Consider the following 18,210-nt stretch of genomic DNA (forward strand, 5'->3'; position numbering starts at 1 on the left):
CTACGAAACATAACTCCGGCCATCCACGGTGGTACTACGAAACATAACTCCGGCCATCCACTGTAGTACTACCGAAACATAACTCCGGCCATCCACTGTAGTACTACCGAAACATAACTCCGGCCATCCACGGTGGTACTACGAAACATAACTCTGGCCGCTCTCTCTAGAGGTCTCATCACACGTTGTTATGAGAAGCTGCTAACGTTAGCTTCACCCTCTGGCTGTGGCTCTGTGAGTTACAAACTGTTGCAGATAGCAGGGTGACCACAGCTTAGCTTGTAGATTTCTCCTCATTGATCTTACACCAGCATGCATTTGCAACATAGGCTCTAGTAGCCTAGCCAGACAGCGGCTGTCTCTGACTGACTGACTGACTGACTGACTGCGAGTGGAGGAGTAGAGGAGAGGAACGTATGTCTCAGCGTTGCCAAGTCTGATATTTATAAGCCATGTTGGGCTTGTTTCTTTTTTGTTGTAAAGTTGCTTGTAAATAATGGTGGTTGTGATTGTGAGCTTGTAGATCGGACCAGCTGTTTTCAAATAGCCAATGTATATAGGTCGCAGCCTGAAAAGGTAGACAACCACTGCTCTAAAGTACAAATTTGACAGAGCAACTTTCACTTGTAGTATCCTTTGACTCCAGTACTGGGGTTGAGTTCTACAATACAGTACAGTTCTGTATGTCCCATCACTGCCTCCCAGTGCCAACAGTGACAGTGAGGATGAATCCAGTTGAACTCCTTTTCCCGCACTGTAACTCACTCTCTCTTCGTGGGCACGCAATTATAGATTCGTTTCACTATTCAACTTATTTTATTTCACCATCAAACCGCCTCTCTCTCTCTCTCCGGTGCCAGACATCTGTGTCTTTATGTTCCAATGAAGATGAAAGTTATGGCTTCCTACACGGTGTCTATTTCACAGTACTGAACCCCACCGTGCATGGGGCCTGCACGCCTTTTCTGCCAAAAGTTGCATCAACTTGGATATCGTGGTAGTCAGGCAGAAAACTCTTTATCTCCTTATTTAAAGTAGCAGATCCACAAGCTCAAAACGCGACACGAGCTTGTAGATCTGCTACTTTTCTATTTTTGAATTTGAATCCTGAAAAGTAACCGTTGTGGACTTAGGAGGTTTCACCCCGACAAGTACAATATGTCGCTGTCAGGCAAGAAAACCTGTATCTCCGTATTCCTCCTATATAAAGTTTCTAACTTTTTTGTGTGTGTGTGTGTACATTTGTGAAAATAGCCAATCAACAAGCTCAAAACGCATTGTAACGCAACACGTGACCTTTTAGATCAGCTTTTTTTGCAATATTAAAAAAGATAATTAAGAACTACATTGGATGCTTTAGAACACAGGTTCTTTTTTCCCCATTTTCTGTAGAGTAGCTGTGTTGGACAACGAGATATACACATGGTCGACGTGTTTCGAGCTTGTGGATCAACTACTATTGATGCTTTTGCATGGGGATAAGAGGTTTTGGACGGACAGCAACGATATGGCAAACTGGCGGTCCTCTAAACTGTGGCGTTTTCACTTCGCACACCATCAACCCCCCTACTGCCGCCCCCAACTCTCTCTCTCTCACACACACACACACACACACACACACACACACACACACACACACACACACACACACACACACACACACACACACACACACACACACACACACACACACACACACACACACACACACACACACACACACACACACACACACACACACACACACACAACACCAGTAGGATGCGTGCTTATCAAATATGAATGCTTTCCTCTAGAACAAGCTCATGACTTTTTCACCATGCAGGCGTGTGCTCCTTTGCATGGCACAGCGGGGGAGGGGGGGGGGGGGGCTGCTCCAGGGGGGGTCCATGCTGGACCCTGCCGCTTTTGAGCCGGCCGTGTCAGCAGCAGAGAGTCCCTCTTTGACAGTGTGTTCCGTGTCACTGAGGGGGACGTGGCATAGTTTCTCTGAGGTTGAGTCAGGGTCAAGGCGGTCCCTGGGGGCGAAACACCACGGAAAAGAGGGAGATCTCAGAATCAGCTTTATTGTCACATCACAGGTTTACTAGTTCTCATCGTATGGTTGTAAAACAGGGAAAAGAGATCAATCAAATAAAAAATGTACATATACATAGTACCTGAGATAAGATACAAAAGTGTGTGAACGTAGCAGCAATTATATACTGTGCATGATATGATAGGATATGATATATGATATGATATGATATGATATGATATGATAGGATATATATCAGTGGTTCCCAAACTTCTTTTGTCTCAGGGCACCCCATAAATATCTTTTTAAACTAGTGAAAACAGCAGATCTACAAGCACACTGTGTCCAAATAAATTCCAAATATTATCAAATGATCTTGCGGCACCCCTGGACTGCCGTCGCGGCACCCCAGGGTGCCCCGTCACCCACTTTGAAACCCCCCCCCCCACAAAAAAACCCCCAATGACAAGCGCGTCTGAGCATCTATAAAACATTGCACAACAATCAGCACATACTATTACATACATACTATTTTTTATTCATTTTATTTTATGCATGCATGTACTGTATGATGGTTAGGCCTATGTGTGATTCCGTTCAGGGGAAGTGCTGTGTGTTGAGTCGGCATCAGGAATTTATAGTCCAATTCCACTCCCTCCTAATTGGCTTGGCGCAGCCTTCAGAATGGCGGATGCTCGGAGTGACTGGTGCGCACACTAGGGCATTCACCAAATATTTGAATATTCGAATATCAAAGTCACTATTCGACGTTGTTCACCAAAGTCGAATATTCGCTTTTTTTTTCTTTTTCTTTTTTCTCTTTAAAAAATATATACAGTACTGTAGTTTTTAAACCTTGGCTAGATAGGAAGTCATAAGAATGAGTTGTCAATCAATGTCAGTGAATTTGTTAATGCTCTATACCATGGGTTCTCAAACCTTTTTAGGCTGTGACCCCCAAAATAAACATATATGAACTGGGGACCCCCATCCTGATAAGCACTTGGAATTGTAGGTATTACATTTAATGTGACTCGGTTCCACAGATAAATATTGTGAAAATAGCAGATCTACATGCTCACAGAGCATGTAGATCTGCTATTTCCACAATGTTCGCCTCTTGCTTACTTAATATTTGACAGTTTGGCCAGTCCTGTCGAATATTCGAATATTCGAATACTTTGAGGTTGAATAATTCGAATACTAAAAATCACTATTCGTGAATGCCCTAGCAAGGCAAGGCAAGGCAGTTGTATTTATAGAGCACATTTCAACAACAAGACAATTCGTTGTGCTTGTACACGGAACATCAAGAAAAAGAAACACAATTATACAATGATATTAGGATGCATAAAACAAAAGAAGTAAAAACATAACAGACGGGCCTACACTGCTGGACCATGCTGAGGTTTCCACCCGTCAGAGATGAGGTTTAAATTCACGTTCAACAGACTCCTTTAGTACATCATATCGTCACTGTCAGGCAGAAACCTCGTATCTCCAAGTTTCAAATGTGTATGTGTTTTTGTAAAGGAAAGCCCTGCATCATGCAAAGGTGTTGCACAAAAGTAGTGAAAATAGCAGATCTACAAGCACTCAAAGCCTCGCATCGGTGTGTGTTTGTAGATCTGCTATTTTGACTATTTTAAATCATTTTAAAAATAATAAAAAGGGAACGTTTTGGACATACTGTACAAGGTTTCCACCTGATGACGATATGATGGTGTCGGGGTAAGTAGCCGATCTACAAGGTCACACAACATGTCTCAGCGCGAAACGTCGTGAGCTTGCGGTGAAGCCATTTCCCCTTGCGTGACACCGGTGTGCAGCGAACTACAAACCCCGCAGGCTTTTGGGTAACATGTCTAATGCATAGAGACTTAAATATAGACCGGGGTTAAATGGTCCGGGTCGCTTTCCTTTTCATGATGTATGAGTCTGTGTGAAGTTCTAAGAAAGAAAAACAACAGAATCTGGGAGAGTTTGTGGAGAAGGCATCAACGGGCCATCAGCCAAGCGAGCCTTTATACTGTACATTAAACATGACATCTGGTGGCTTTCAGGGAGCTACTCTCTCTCTCACTGCTCCAACGCTCCACGACCTACAGTAGACCAATGAACATCCCCCCCCCCCCCCCACCGCCCATATCGCTGTGCTGCGTGTAAAGTTCATCGGAGCATGGTTGTTTACCGGCCTGATTTCTGGCGAGGCGGTGGAATCAGCTACCAGTAGAAAGTAACTTACGTTATTGTACCGTGCATACTTTTTTCTGTGTGTTTCCATTTTTCAATATACTTCAGTAGTACTTCTACTCCATTACAGAGGCATGTCAGAGGCAAACAGTGTACTTTGTGCTCCATTAATTGTGTATATTTAGATCAATTTATATACTGAAAGCCTTATTTTAATGTTTTACTTTGTCTATTCCAAAATAGACAATTAAAAAGTCAAGTATATTTTGATGGCAGTACTTTGTACCTTTAACTGTGACAGTAGTTTTTTACGTTATGGTATTGCTACTTTTACTCAAGTACTTCTTCCAGCGCTGCCCTGGGGAAGGAGGAGTAGGTTTTTGGGGAGCACTGTGTGGACGGCCCACCATAACACACCACGTCCCCCGCCACAAACAAACAGTCCGGGAAAAAAAGGGTGATTTTTGGCTGAACGTGGATTCGCCTGTAAAAGTTTTTTTCTCAACTGATTCTTGTAGCTTGGGGTCACCTCTTAAGGATTCAAGAGGATGACCAGTGATATCCATTGAGCATTTTTTATTATTAACCCCTTAATGCCTGAAACATGGGCTCCCATTGACTTTCTATACAGGAGGAAAATACCCAGAAAAAGATTATTTTTCGGGGTATTTAAGGAGGATCTGAGGGGTCTAACTAGGGGTTTGTCATGATGCTGAATCCATTGCAGGCATTTGTTTTGCACAAAAAACATTCCGTGGGCTAGAAATAGCCTCAGAAAACAATACACGTATGGGTGAGTATTCATGTTAGTCGGAGGCCTTAGGGTTTTTTTTCTCGTGCTAATCAGTCTAAAAGTGCAAAATTTTGCACAGATGTAGCTCAGGGCATGCTCTAATGATTTAGCTAGGTCGGCGACCTTCGGGGTCACCACAACACCCACAAAACTCTGAAAAGTGATGACTCATCACTTTTCATCACTAAAGTCGATGGGAGCCCAACTTGATTTGGCCGCTGTGGCGACCCCGAATGTCGCAGACTCGGGCGCCCTAGCTAAATCATTAGAGCAAGCCCTGAGCTACATCTGTGCAAAATTTTGCACTTTTAGACTGATTAGCACGAGAAAAAAAACCCTAAGGCCTCCGACTAACATGAATACTCACCCATACGTGTATTGTTTTCTGAGGCTATTTCTAGCCCACGGAATGTTTTTTGTGCAAAACAAATGCCTGCAATGGATTCAGCATCATGACAAACCCCTAGTTAGACCCCTCAGATCCTCCTTAAATACCCCGAAAAATAATCTTTTTCTGGGTATTTTCCTCCTGTATAGAAAGTCAATGGGAGCCCATGTTTCAGGCATTAAGGGGTTAATAATAAAAAATGCTCAATGGATATCACTGGTCATCCTCTTGAATCCTTAAGAGGTGACCCCAAGCTACAAGTATCAGTTGAGAAAAAAACTTTTACAGGCGAATCCACGTTCACCCCCATTTTTCCCGGACGGGAGTTCAGAGTGTCCTGTGTCTGCTTCAACGATTTCCCATGTAACACGCTCACAGGTCCTTCTTTACAGTACGCTCTCACAATGAAAGCTACACTAAGTATTTTGGCGCTTAAGTTCTTTTTTTTTGTCACGGCCCGGGCAAAACAGTCGTCCGTCCCGGCGAGCTTGCCCGCCCGCCCGCCCGCCTACCTTCACATGCTTTTTGAGCTTCATGCCCCAGCCAAAGAAGATGAATAATTGAGGCATACTAGTATACTTTGGGGGTGAATTTTTCAAGGCGTATTCTGCAGAGGCTCTAAATGGTGGAAGAGAAGAGATGGTGGGGGGGAGTAGGAGTTGGGAGGGGGGGGGGTTAATCATTCATGTGCAGCTTTTATCTGCCTCGGTTCAAGTCACCGTCCTCAAGGCGCCGGGGCCGGTGGGGGTGGAGGGGGGTGGTGTGGGGTGGAGGGGGGTGGAGGGGGGGGGGGGGTTATGAGGTGCAGTGGTGTAAAGTAACTATGTAGACTACATTTACTTAAGTACTGTACTTAAGTACACTTTTGAGGTATGTGCGCTTTACTTGAGTATTTGGAATTTCCCAAACTTTTAGTCCACTACATCTCAGAGACAAATATTGTACTTTTACTCCACTACAATTATTTAAAAACTTTAGTTTACAGTTTACAGTTTACAGTTTAGGCATTTAGCAGACGCTTTTAATCCAAAGCGATTTACAATAATCAGAAATACATTACTATAATACAAGATAACATGTCAGAACATCAACAACAATATAACAAAAGCATTTGAATATCAATCTAAAACAATAAAATAAATGTTGACTAGCTTCATGTATGGTCATTGAGTGTTTCAGTAGTGCTATGGGTCAAGGTGGAGTCCGAAAAGGTGAGTCTTCAGTCCACGGCGAAAGCTAGCAAGTGAGTCCGTTGTTCTAAGTGCGACAGGAAGTTTATTCCACAGCTTGGGCGCCAGGAGGGCAAACTGTCTCGGACGAGTGGATTTCTGTTTCTATTTCTGTTTCTTATTTCTAGTTACTAGATACTTTGCAGATATAAATTATAATATTATAAAACATACATGAACGAACCACTTTAGCCCTATTTTATACCTTGGCTACTTGAAAATGCGACGCGTTGTGAGCTTGTAGGTCTGCTATTTTCAAACATTTTGTACTTTTACTTTTGGTACTTTAAGTACATTTTGATGCTAACACTTTCATACTTTTACTCAAGTACATTTAGAATTCCGGACTTTTACTTGTAACAGAGAATTCCTATATCGCAGTATTGATACCTTTACTTGAGTAAAATATGTGAGTGAGTAGTACTTTTTCCACCACGGGGTGGGGGTGAGGGGGTGAGAGCAGGAGAAAAAAGGAGTGGAAAGGAGAGATGGGAGTAGAAGGGGAGGGTTGTCAGGGCAGAATGGATTGGGCCCGTTCTGTTCTTCCCTCCGCGTGAGTTCCGCGGTTAAAAAGCCGAGCTGTACAGAGCGCGGGGCGGCAGGAAACCGCGGGCCAAGCAAAATCTACAGCCGCGAGCTTCGTGGGCTACGCGGGTGTCTGTCGCCCGGCTGAACTTTCTCGCTGTAAATATTTAAGGCGGGATTTATGGGAGTTCTTTCATCGCCGAGTATTTAATTTCCCAGCAGAGGCCCGGCGATACATTATTTTTTCTTTTTTTAAAGAAAAGAAAGAAAATATATATTATCAGCCTTCATGAGTACTATGTCTGGCTTTTTCTATACATTATGTCTTATGGGCAGTGGACGGGGAACTGTTTATAGCACTTGCAAACACAGCATGAAATGAAACTCCCTAAAGAGTTTCAAAATACGTGAGATATTAAACTCGAAACAAGGGAAACAAAACATTTTTCACTTTTTTTTTTACTGGAGCAGAACGTTACAGTGCATATTTTCTTCACTCCCCTTTTTTGTTTGTTTTGGTTTCATTTCGTTTAGCCATGATTCATTGCAACAATTTTTCTTAAGGAACACAAAACAAAACGAAACTGGAAGGTGTTCAATTATGCTGAAGGCAGCAACGGTGGGCTTCAGGCATCAATGTTTTATAACCGGTAAAACCAGTGAGACGTACGGTGCTATGGGATGGATGGAGATTGATGCTTTACCTTTCATGTTGTACAAGGGGAGAGGCATCATGCCTCGCCTTCAGAAAGGACCTGGGGGAGAAGCCTCTTGATTTCATATGCCCTCAGGTCACATTAAGACCTGAAGCAACTAACGTACACCGATGTCAGTACGGGAGGTCGTCTCTGTCCATTGGAAACCCTGTATGTCCAACACCGTTACTTTTCACGGTGTAAATCAGGGTTCCCCAAATAGTTTTCCCCAAGGTCCGAATTATGTCTAGGGTACCAAGCCGAGGGCCACAACATTGCAGGGGGCGATGGTGGCGTTTCCACTACTCCAGCGACGACCTTGTATCTCCAAGTTTCAAATGTGTAAGTTTTTGGTAAAGCAAAGCCCTGCTTCATCATACACGATTGGCGCACAAAACTAGTGAAAACAGCAGATCTACAAGCACACAACGCCTCGCATCGCGAGGCGTTGTGTGCTTGTAGATCGGCTGTTTTCACTAGTTTAGTACATTTTTTAGATGATAAATACAAAACGAAAGGTTTTGGACATACAAGGTTTCCACCCGATAACGCCAATATGCTAGTGTTGTTGCTGCTCTTATACCACCATTATTACTGGGGTTGGTGGGGGCCAGACAGTAGCCCGCAGCGGGCCGCAAATGGCCTGCGGGCCGCCTATTGGGGAACCCTGGTGTAAATGAATGCCCCATACAGAGTTCAGAGAAAGCATTGTGGCGTGTTTGGAGCTTGTGGATCTCCTACTTTTGCTGTTTTTGAATTTGAAAACTGAAAAATTACAGTTTTGGGACGTACTGTACAGTATGAGTTTTCCCAAGACACTCTCATATGACAAAGTAGAGCGTTCACTCATTAAAAAAAAAAAAGCATACGTTGAAATATGGAGATACGAGGTTTCTGCCTGAAGTGACGGAGCATGTTTGCTGCTCCGCGGCGACGCGGGGGCTCAAGCGTTTTCGGTCACGCCTCTTGCCGCTTAATTGAGCTTCGCAGATGCAGACACACGATAAAGAATAAATAAATAAACCACCATAAATAAACCGTTAGAAAATGTTATTCTTGACGGATTGGATTCTAAATTTCCTACGACGTCGGCAGATTTCATCCGTGCGGGTTGTTTATTATGAGAGGAGAGGAGGCTTGTACGCTTCTAGCGAGAGCAGGTTCAGCGCGTCTCGTGTCTCCCTTCTCCTTATGGAAGATGAAGAAATCATAAAACCCACAAACTCCCTAAGGGTACGGCCACACCGCACTTTTATCCTACCTACAGTATGAGGGTGGATTCTGCCAATGCATTTCAATGGGAATGGAGTGTTTTTTTTGTTTTTGTTTTGCAGAAATCCTCAAATCTAAGTACAAACGCTTCAGGTAGCATACTGATTTCATGATCTTCTTTATCAGCATTTTGTTTTAATCCTGCACCATGTTGAAATGTTTTGTGTGTGCGTTCATTTTCTTTACAAAAAAAGAAAAGAAAATGTATTTGATCAATTTTGGTTGATTTCGTTTCCTTTTTTACACCCTTTTCATTTTTTCGTTATTTCAATTCATTCCACTCTCCACAAATGAATGTGTGCTGTCACTGCTGTTGTATTCTACTCTCTCACCTCCCAGTGAGGAGCCCCCACTGGGAGGACGTAGCCCCTTCGTCAATTTTGGGCACTAAAACCGATTACAGAGTTCAGATTTGATCATCTTCTTGATCTGCTGTTGGTTCTTTTGTATCCTGCACCTGTTGAAATGTGTTGGATGTTCTGTACATGCTGTTGAACCTATTTCTCCTCCTTCTCTCTCGTCTCTCAGGGAGCTGATGCCCAAGACCCTGGAGGGCCAGATCACCATGGAGAAAACCCCCAGCTACTTTGTGACCCGCGAGGCTCCGGCCCGCATCTCCGCCATGTCCCGGGACACCAAGGTGATCGTGGTGGTGCGGGACCCGGTGACCCGGGCCATCTCGGACTACACGCAGACGCTGTCCAAGAAGCCCGACATCCCCTCCTTCGAGAGCCTGACCTTCAAGAACAGGACCACGGGCCTCATCGACACGTCGTGGAGCGCCGTCCAGATCGGCATCTACGCCAAGCACCTGGACAACTGGCTGCAGTACTTCCCCATGGAGCAGATCCTGTTTGTGAGCGGCGAGCGGCTGATCAGCGACCCCGCCGGGGAGCTGGGCCGTGTGCAGGACTTCCTGGGCCTCAAGAGGATCATCACGGACAAACACTTCTACTTCAACCAGACCAAGGGCTTCCCCTGCCTCAAGAAGGCCGAGGGCAGCAGCAAGCCCCACTGCCTGGGCAAGACCAAAGGGCGGACCCACCCCGACATTGACCCCGAGGTGGTGCAGCGCCTACGGGACTTCTACCGGCCCTTCAACATGAAGTTCTACCAGATGACGGGCCGTATGTTTGGCTGGGACGACTGAACACGTGGCCTTGTGTTTGCTCCCTCTCTTCATAGCTCTTTTCGGCCACAAGAACTAATTGAACTGTGCCGTTACGTGAAACGTATTTCCACAGGTTCTGGAAGTGTTTCCATATACACTGTGGCTAAGTCAAGGTTCTCTGAACCTTCACTTGGGGACCCTGGTCAGGAGCTGGTGGTACTTCTGACCCTGACTTCTGTGAACCCAGAACTGAGAAGTTATACTTTGAAACTTGTTTTCTAAAACAGCAGATCTACAAGCTCACGGCGTACGTATCATGTTGCGACGCCTTGTGAGCTTTTTGATCAGCTATTTTCGCTGATCAAAGTTTTCTTTTTTAGGATGTACCTAAAAGCAGGGAGTTGCATTGGAGTGGAGCGGCCTTCAGCCTTCAGGGGCGGTTGTGGTCATGATAGAAACGTAAACAGACCGTCCATATCAGAACTTCAGGGGTTCTGTAAATGTCAGGATGTTATGGAAGGATGTTATGGAAGGTTCTTGGTGAAACCCTTCATAGTGGGAAAGAGCCATTAGTCACAGCGGAGGGCTGTTGACTTAAAAATCTGACTGCGCTGCAGTCCAAGCACTGTGAGGCTAAATTATACTTTGTCAAAGATGACCCTTTTGGCGAAAAGACAAAGTGACATATTTTTTTGCAACTGAAGTTCCGTCCCCCACAACAAAAGAAAAATCACGTATTTACTAAGGAATAAGTGGAAAGGGTTGAGTGATTGAAGTATGACTTGGCTTTTAGTCATAAGCAATATTATGCGTCCGTGTGAGGATAGTCCGTTCTGCCCTCACCGGCGCACAAGTTATGCAACGTTTCTGTGTTTACGCCGTGTTTCATCACAGCTGCCTCAATCAAAACAAATAGTGTCGCTGGCGGGCAGGAACCTTGAATCTCTATTTGTCAACTATTTGTATTACTATTTGTATTTTTTATTTGTTTCCCCTACTTGTACAAGAGTGATACACAAAAGTAGTGGAAATAGCCAATGTATAAGCTCACTGTGAATTAGTATTAGTAAAAAAAGAATTACATGTTAAAGTTAGTAAAGTTTTTCTTTTATCTGGATCTCACAGGGTTAAAGCTGTACTATGTAACGTTCCTCTTTTAGCCCAGATTTTAACCCTGTTTCCTATGCAAGTGCTGACATTTTCACCATTGAGCTAATAGAGCCTGCCTGCTTAAATTGAATTGAAACTGGATAAATTGAATCTTGATCATCCGGTCAAAATTTGTGTCTGATCCTATGTCTAGGTGAGACATGACCTTTGACACGATCGAGGAGCAGGGAGACAAAACACAACCACCCTAATTGTACAAAGAGGGCCTTACAGATTAGACAAAATTACATTCTATTAATAAATAAGTAAAAACAAATGTTACATAGTGCCGCTTTAAGTCTGTCTGTGGGCTTCATACATTTTGAAACACTAAATGAAGAGCTTGTGACCAAATAATAAAGATTTTTTTCCCCATTTGCTGAAAGTTAACATATTTGGACATACAAGGTTACCACCCGTCAGCGACGATAATGATAAATATTACTAGCGAAGGTGAATCATTAAAAAGAATGAATGACACTCTTTTCAGAGTAACACCTTTGTGTTGTGTTCATAGGTTCATAGTGGTGTGACACAGAAATACGTTACCCTGTGCTTCTGTGTAGGAGGTTTGTGGAAATTGCAATGATTATTATTATTATTATATTATTATTTTGTGTTGGTGGCTTTTGATAAAAGCCTGTGATGAGTGACTTTATGCCATATTTTAAACATGCCTAGCTGCTTTTCAAAGCTTAACACTTTTCTAAGAAAAAAAAGTTGTAAAAAGAAAAAAATATAATATGAAAAGATTAAAAAGATATGTATTTTTTAAAGATGTATTTATTCGAGGATTACCCACAGTATCAACATTATTTTCAATAACTCATCAACAATGTCATGCTCTCTCTGTCTCCCAAGAGCTTTTATTGTCTGTTTTATACCATGCACCATAAATATTTAGTTTTCTTCTGTTCACTTTAGAGAAATACCGACATAGTGGTTTGGCCAATTTATCGGCCATTTTCAAATATTCTTTTTGCTACGTCATGCAGCTGATTTATAACCGCATCCCTAATTTGGGCATGTTAGAGGCAAAAAATAAATAATCAAAAGTTTAAAAAAATATAATACTTTTTGAGAAAATATCGGTCAAACATTGCTAATTCCCAGATCATCATCAGGCCCTAACCTGCTTATCCACTTTAACCTCTTAAACTCCAGCATCCTTTATTCTGGGAGAAAACACTGGTGTGAAAATAGCTGATCTACAAGCGAGCTCAACAGCCACGCGTTGAAAGCAACAACTGAATGGGGTTTAAGTAGTTAACGTCTATATAACATCCCATGTGTGGAGCGTGCATTCCCACACTTGTTCCCACTTAAAGTGAGCCATTCCAGCGCCGTGACCGTTTGTTATTCCAAGGGCAGTTCCCCCAGCAGTCAGATAATGAAGTTAATTAAATTAGCAGGCGAAAGATAGCACTCGCTGTTATCCCAGCAAACGGCCCTCTCAAGTCTCTCTCTCTCTCCTCCAAGAATGGAAGAAACGACTACCCCCCCCAATTCCCCCCCAGACCACCAGTCCACTTTCCTCAACATGCCTCCCTGTGTGTGAACCCGATACACTTGATGTCACCGGGGCTTCCTATCGCCCGCAGGCCGCAGCGATATTCATCACCATATCGCTGAGACGATGCAATGTCGTCTCCACGATATTCCTTTTCAGAGATATCGTATATATCGTGATACAATGAGGGAGCGTTATAGAAGATCCTGTGGAATTATTAATACAGAGATTCCTTCCGGAATTTAATTTAAACCTGCATTTTTGGTCTAAATCAGTAGTTCTCAAACCTTAAAATGTCAAGGTCTCCCCCTAAAACATAAAAACCAACATGAAAAAGAATCGTGATAAGATCATGTATCGTGATACAGCTTGGAAAAATATCGCAATATTGTATTTTTCTATATCGGGCAAACTATGTGTGCATACTGTGATGCTAGGGGCTATAGGTACAGCTTGAGACCCAGGAGGTACTATTTTGTTGCCGGCAGGAACATCATTTTCACAATTTCTTTCTTTTTTTTTTAAGAACATTCATGATGTCACACACTCTGAAAGTCTTTAGATTATTTTTTTCCGAATTAATTCGTTTTAGTTATTTATTGACACTTTTTTAAATTATTTTGAAATGCTTTATTTTGTCGCAGGAAACTTAAAAAAAAATAAAACATTAAAACAGTTCAAACTATATACAGTACTCTCAAACTATAAGAAACGGGTCCCTGACCTCCTAAAAAAACAGGTCTCACCCGGGGTGCACCTGTCCTAGTAGTAGCCCATATCACAGGCTACTGCGGCCCAGGAGTCCCACCCAAACATTTAACAGCATACAAGCCCACAACATTTGGGGACCCCCCTGGGGGCCCCGACCCACAGGTTGAGAACCACTGGGCTATAGGAGCCGACCATGATGGAAGGAACTACAATGGCAGCGAGATGTGTTCCTCCTCCCGATTCCTATCTGCTGCTGCAGCAGACTTCTGAGCCTCTCTTTCTCAAAGCAGATGTACGTCCAACAAGGAGAAGCATGATCTGAGGACCAGATCTGGTGTTTGCCAGACCCATGAAATGGGTAGGCCTACATAAGCAAATGTCGGTCTGTCCCTTTTCTATATAAAGGGTATAGATGATGATGACATGATGATGACATGCCTACAAAAGGCATGATGTCATAAATGATGATGACAGACAGAACCGGGGTCTGGCACAACCAGGTTGACCTGGTCTAGTTTCTATTCACTAACCAGGTTTCTCTTCTTCTCTGTTCTGTGATGTCAGCGCTTCCTGTATTCAGTCTTCAGTCGTGTACTGTTTAGGGATGGGACGATATGAAAATTTCACATCACGAGTATTGTGACAAAAGAAATCGCGAATTACGATAATATCACAACAATCAAAATCTCAGCAAGAGCCGTTGATTTCCGCGTCCTCGTCCATATCCTGGGGTGGAACATTTGCCAAAAAAATAGCAGATCTACAAGCTCACAACGCGTCACAACGCGGCGCGTTGTGAGCTTGTAGATCGGCTATTTTTTGGCAAAGACATTTGATAGAGTGAAAAAGAGAATGTATCAAGTACGTATATTATAAGTACCTTTTACCAATTATAGAGGGTTTAAGTGTCACCGGATATGCAGCTCGGCAAATAAAAGGTGAATTGATTGATCCCAGTGCATGACAGAGGACGATGTCACGATAAATTAAATCTCCACAATACGATTATCGTGAGTGTTTTTTGGAGTGGTGAAAGCACTCCCAATAGACAGGTATGTCTGTGGGTGGCTGGCTATGTGGCTGGCTGGCTGGCTATGTCTGTAGCCTGGCAATACCTCTAGTGGCCACACACAACACACATGTTAAAGGAGGGGTGCTGTTTAGCAGGCCAGGCACACTCAACACGCACGCACGCACACACATGGTATAGCTGCTCAGATTCACCACTCCACTTCGAACCGAGGTTTGATTTTTATCATGATAAACGATAACATCGAGTACCGTCCCATCCCTAGTACTGTTCCGATTATATACGCTCCTTTTAATTTAAAGTCATGTCGGAGTTTTCTAAAGAGACACATCTTGAATAAAAAGATACCTTTTTATGCACAGAAGGTGGCTGACCTCATTTCCCCTCCCAACCCATTCTCTCTCTCTCTCTCTCCGTCTCTCTCAGGGACTAGCAGAGAATGTTAGAGAGGCAGGGGCTGACATTTCTAAAAGGGCCTTTTGGTGAAAACATCGAAAATAGCAGACCTCCAAGCTCACAACGCGCCGCGCTGCAAGCCTGCGACGCGTTGTGAGCTTGGAGGGCGGCTATTTTTGATGCTTGATTTATGATTTCCACAGAGAGGGCAATTCTTTCAAGACGAGATGCTGCTTTCGGGTTCAGGAGAGTTTGGACAAGGCGATTCTCTTGAATGCTGCCTTCAGGTATGGCATGGAAAGAGGGCATTTGCGTCTCTTTCACCATAGTGAAAACTGCATTCATGGTCTGGAGAGGGCACTTTCTACAGACAGATAAAAGGGCAGGGGCTCAAGCCCCCTTTTGATGTCTATGTGTGCCTGCTCTCCTTAATGTTGTTTTATTTCACAATAGCTATTCCCCCCGCGAGTGCGCTCAGATTAATTCTCGCAGCCAGCGTGACAAGAAAGTGTGGAGGAGAGAACATTAAAGTCATTAAAGTGCTGCTCGCGCTTCCCTCCCTGCGTCAGCTTAGTACACAACTATTAAAACACACACACACGCGCACGCATGCACGCACGCACTCACACACAGGCTGGCTCCTCCTATCTCGGCCGTTACACCTTCCCAACACTGTCCCTGCTTAGCTCCCACTCAGCCCCTTAGCACAGAATGTCAAAGGAGACATTAAGGAAGCTTTTTTTAGAAGATGCACTCTAAACGTGAAAGCCTTATTTTTGGACTCCGCAGTCCGCACCCCCTCTGGCAGACAGGCGGTATCCGGTATGACGGTGGCGGTTGTTAGTGTATGCCATACATCAGGGTTCAGCAACCCTTGTCAAAAAAATTATAATAATAAAAATAAAATAAAAAGTCATACAAAATCTGCCTAGAGCCTCAAATATATTTGAGCCTTATCCACCTGTTTCCGTGAGGATTTACTGTATTCATTGGGACACTTCCGGAGAACAGCAGACATACAAGCTCACGTCACGTCGCAGATGCAACCATTGTTACTCACAACGGTTGCATCTGCAGTGTTATTTTATTTTATCCAACACATTTTTCCATTATTGTAAAACGTATTACCAGCTCTTCTGCTTCGATGGTGGCTGAGGCATTGTTGCGTGCAGCCCTACTGAAGCCAACATGCTGTGTTGCTTGTAGTGCAGCCATCTATGCGAGGTGTGAGGATGCATTTGCACACTCGCTTGTAAGCCTGTTATGCAAAGTAGCCATTTGGTGTTACCATTTACTTGGCTCATGAATTGAGGGGTCTCAGAGGGACACACGTTCTAGCGTGCACATCCATACCGTACCTGTGCGTGCACGGGAAGTGCACGCTGTGGTACCACGTTCAACAACCAAAACACCACTGGAAACCGCAATCAAAAAAAAGTTATGGGCAGTAGAATAAATCAGAGTTAAATGGCTTTTTCTAAATATGATAACATTAAAAAATGGACAGACTGTCTGGATTTTCTTCAGATGGTATAATTTCCACTTGTATTCTTCTTCTGGAGACCTGGAATCACTGAAAACAAGGACCTGACGTACATCTCTGTCAATGGTGGTAAATGTGTCAAAAGAAAGTGTTCCTACTGGGACTGTGAACTTTTGTTAGCCCTAATTCCCACCTGATGTCGTGTGGGAGTGCCGTCTGCTCCAGACCATACTTAATAACTGCTAGTTTGCATAATGTCTTCAGGCTTGGACTTAAGTCTAGAATGTTCACGTCCCCATGTTTCGCCGAGTGACTTGAGCGACCTCTCGTAAGGTAACGAGACTGGAATTCTATAAAGATGACAGAATCTTCCACTCTGCAACAGCACACCATGCCAAAACTTGAACCAAGGACTTTCCCCTCAGGTTGAACCTTCTTCCAGGAGAAGGTCTCTGGATTGTATTTCCACAGATCATAAAAAGTACCCATGGTTGTACCTCCACCAAATACATACAGTTCTCCATTGTAAGCAAAGAATGAGTGACCGCTGCGTTCTTTTGGAAGAGGCTGTGCAGAAGGTGTGCTCAGCCAAGAGCTGGTCTCTGTGTCAAACACTCTGATATCATTGTTCCAGCCAGTCGTCATGTTGCCCCTGTGGCCGCCAAATACAAACATCTTTGTCCCGATGATGGTGGCAGTGTGACCTGATGTAGTAAGTCCTGGATTCCCTCTGGTGTTGATGAAAGACCAGACCATTGTGCTGGTGTCCAACATGTACATGTCATGTGCAAATTCATTCAGCTCGTTGTATCCTCCATAGATGTACATGACCTTCTCCAAGACACAGGCTGAATGGAGGAACCTCCCCTTTGGAACAGTCCCTGAAGACTTGGGCTTGAACCACCTGTGGCTGTCAACATCAAATGCATAAAGGACATTGCAGTACATCCGCTCACGTCTGTCACATCCCCCCCAGAGGTAGGCTATGCCACCTATCAGCACAACTGTGTGGCCATGACGTTGGAAGGGAACTTCAAGGTTACAGTCTCCTCCAGTTGCCACTGTGGACAACCTCCTCCAGCTCAAAGACACAGTGTTGAAGATTTTCACCTCAATCTCACCAGCTTCAGTTCTGCTCCATCCGAATGAGTACACCTTTTGACCGACTGCAACAACAACGTTTACAGTTATGTCTGTTTCTAAATCCAGATGCTTGACCCATCACAACATTTTACACAAAAGCAAAGTAAACCAAAGTCTCCTATGCAAAAGAATGGAGATATGTGGCATATTCTACCACTTATATAGTAGTAATGAACTAACGTTAATGTGAAGCTTGGCCAATCCGTGAAACCGGTGGTTTAGTACAGCCAATCAGGAAAGCAGGTGCCTGTTGATCTTCCTAAATTGGCAAATGGATCTCCATAGCAACCCAGTCCATGCAAGATCTGTAATCCCCCACACCACACAACACTGTCTTCCAATGGTCACTAAACACATTATCTATCTAAGCGTGTCTAGTCTATCTAGACTATAATTCCCCAAATCTATTTGTGTCTGTCTGTCCTTAATTCTGTCCCGTATTTTGATGACCAGCAGTGGTTCCCTATGGAGTATGGAGGCACAAAGAGCCTGCTGTGTTCCCCATGGAGACACAAAGTGTCTCCTCAAATGATTGGCTTAGGAATCCTACAAAATAAAGGCAACT

General features: G+C 43.8%; 1 protein-coding gene across 1 annotated transcript in view; it reads left to right on the top strand.

Annotated features, from left to right (window-relative positions):
- Positions 1-10,262, top strand: part of LOC308303043 (heparan sulfate glucosamine 3-O-sulfotransferase 3B1-like) — a gene marked incomplete at both ends in the record, with an annotated part of 93,212 nt that extends 82,950 nt beyond the window's left edge. Inside the window, one exon of the mRNA XM_080747362.1 lies at positions 9,641-10,262. Coding sequence (XP_080603488.1) covers positions 9,641-10,262 — 622 coding nt within the window. The remainder of the gene's footprint in view (positions 1-9,640) is intronic.
- Positions 10,263-18,210: the final 7,948 nt, after the last annotated feature.

Source organism: Nannobrachium achirus (assembly GCF_963921795.1).
Source record: "Nannobrachium achirus genome assembly, chromosome: 18".
NCBI lineage: Eukaryota > Metazoa > Chordata > Actinopteri > Myctophiformes > Myctophidae > Nannobrachium > Nannobrachium achirus.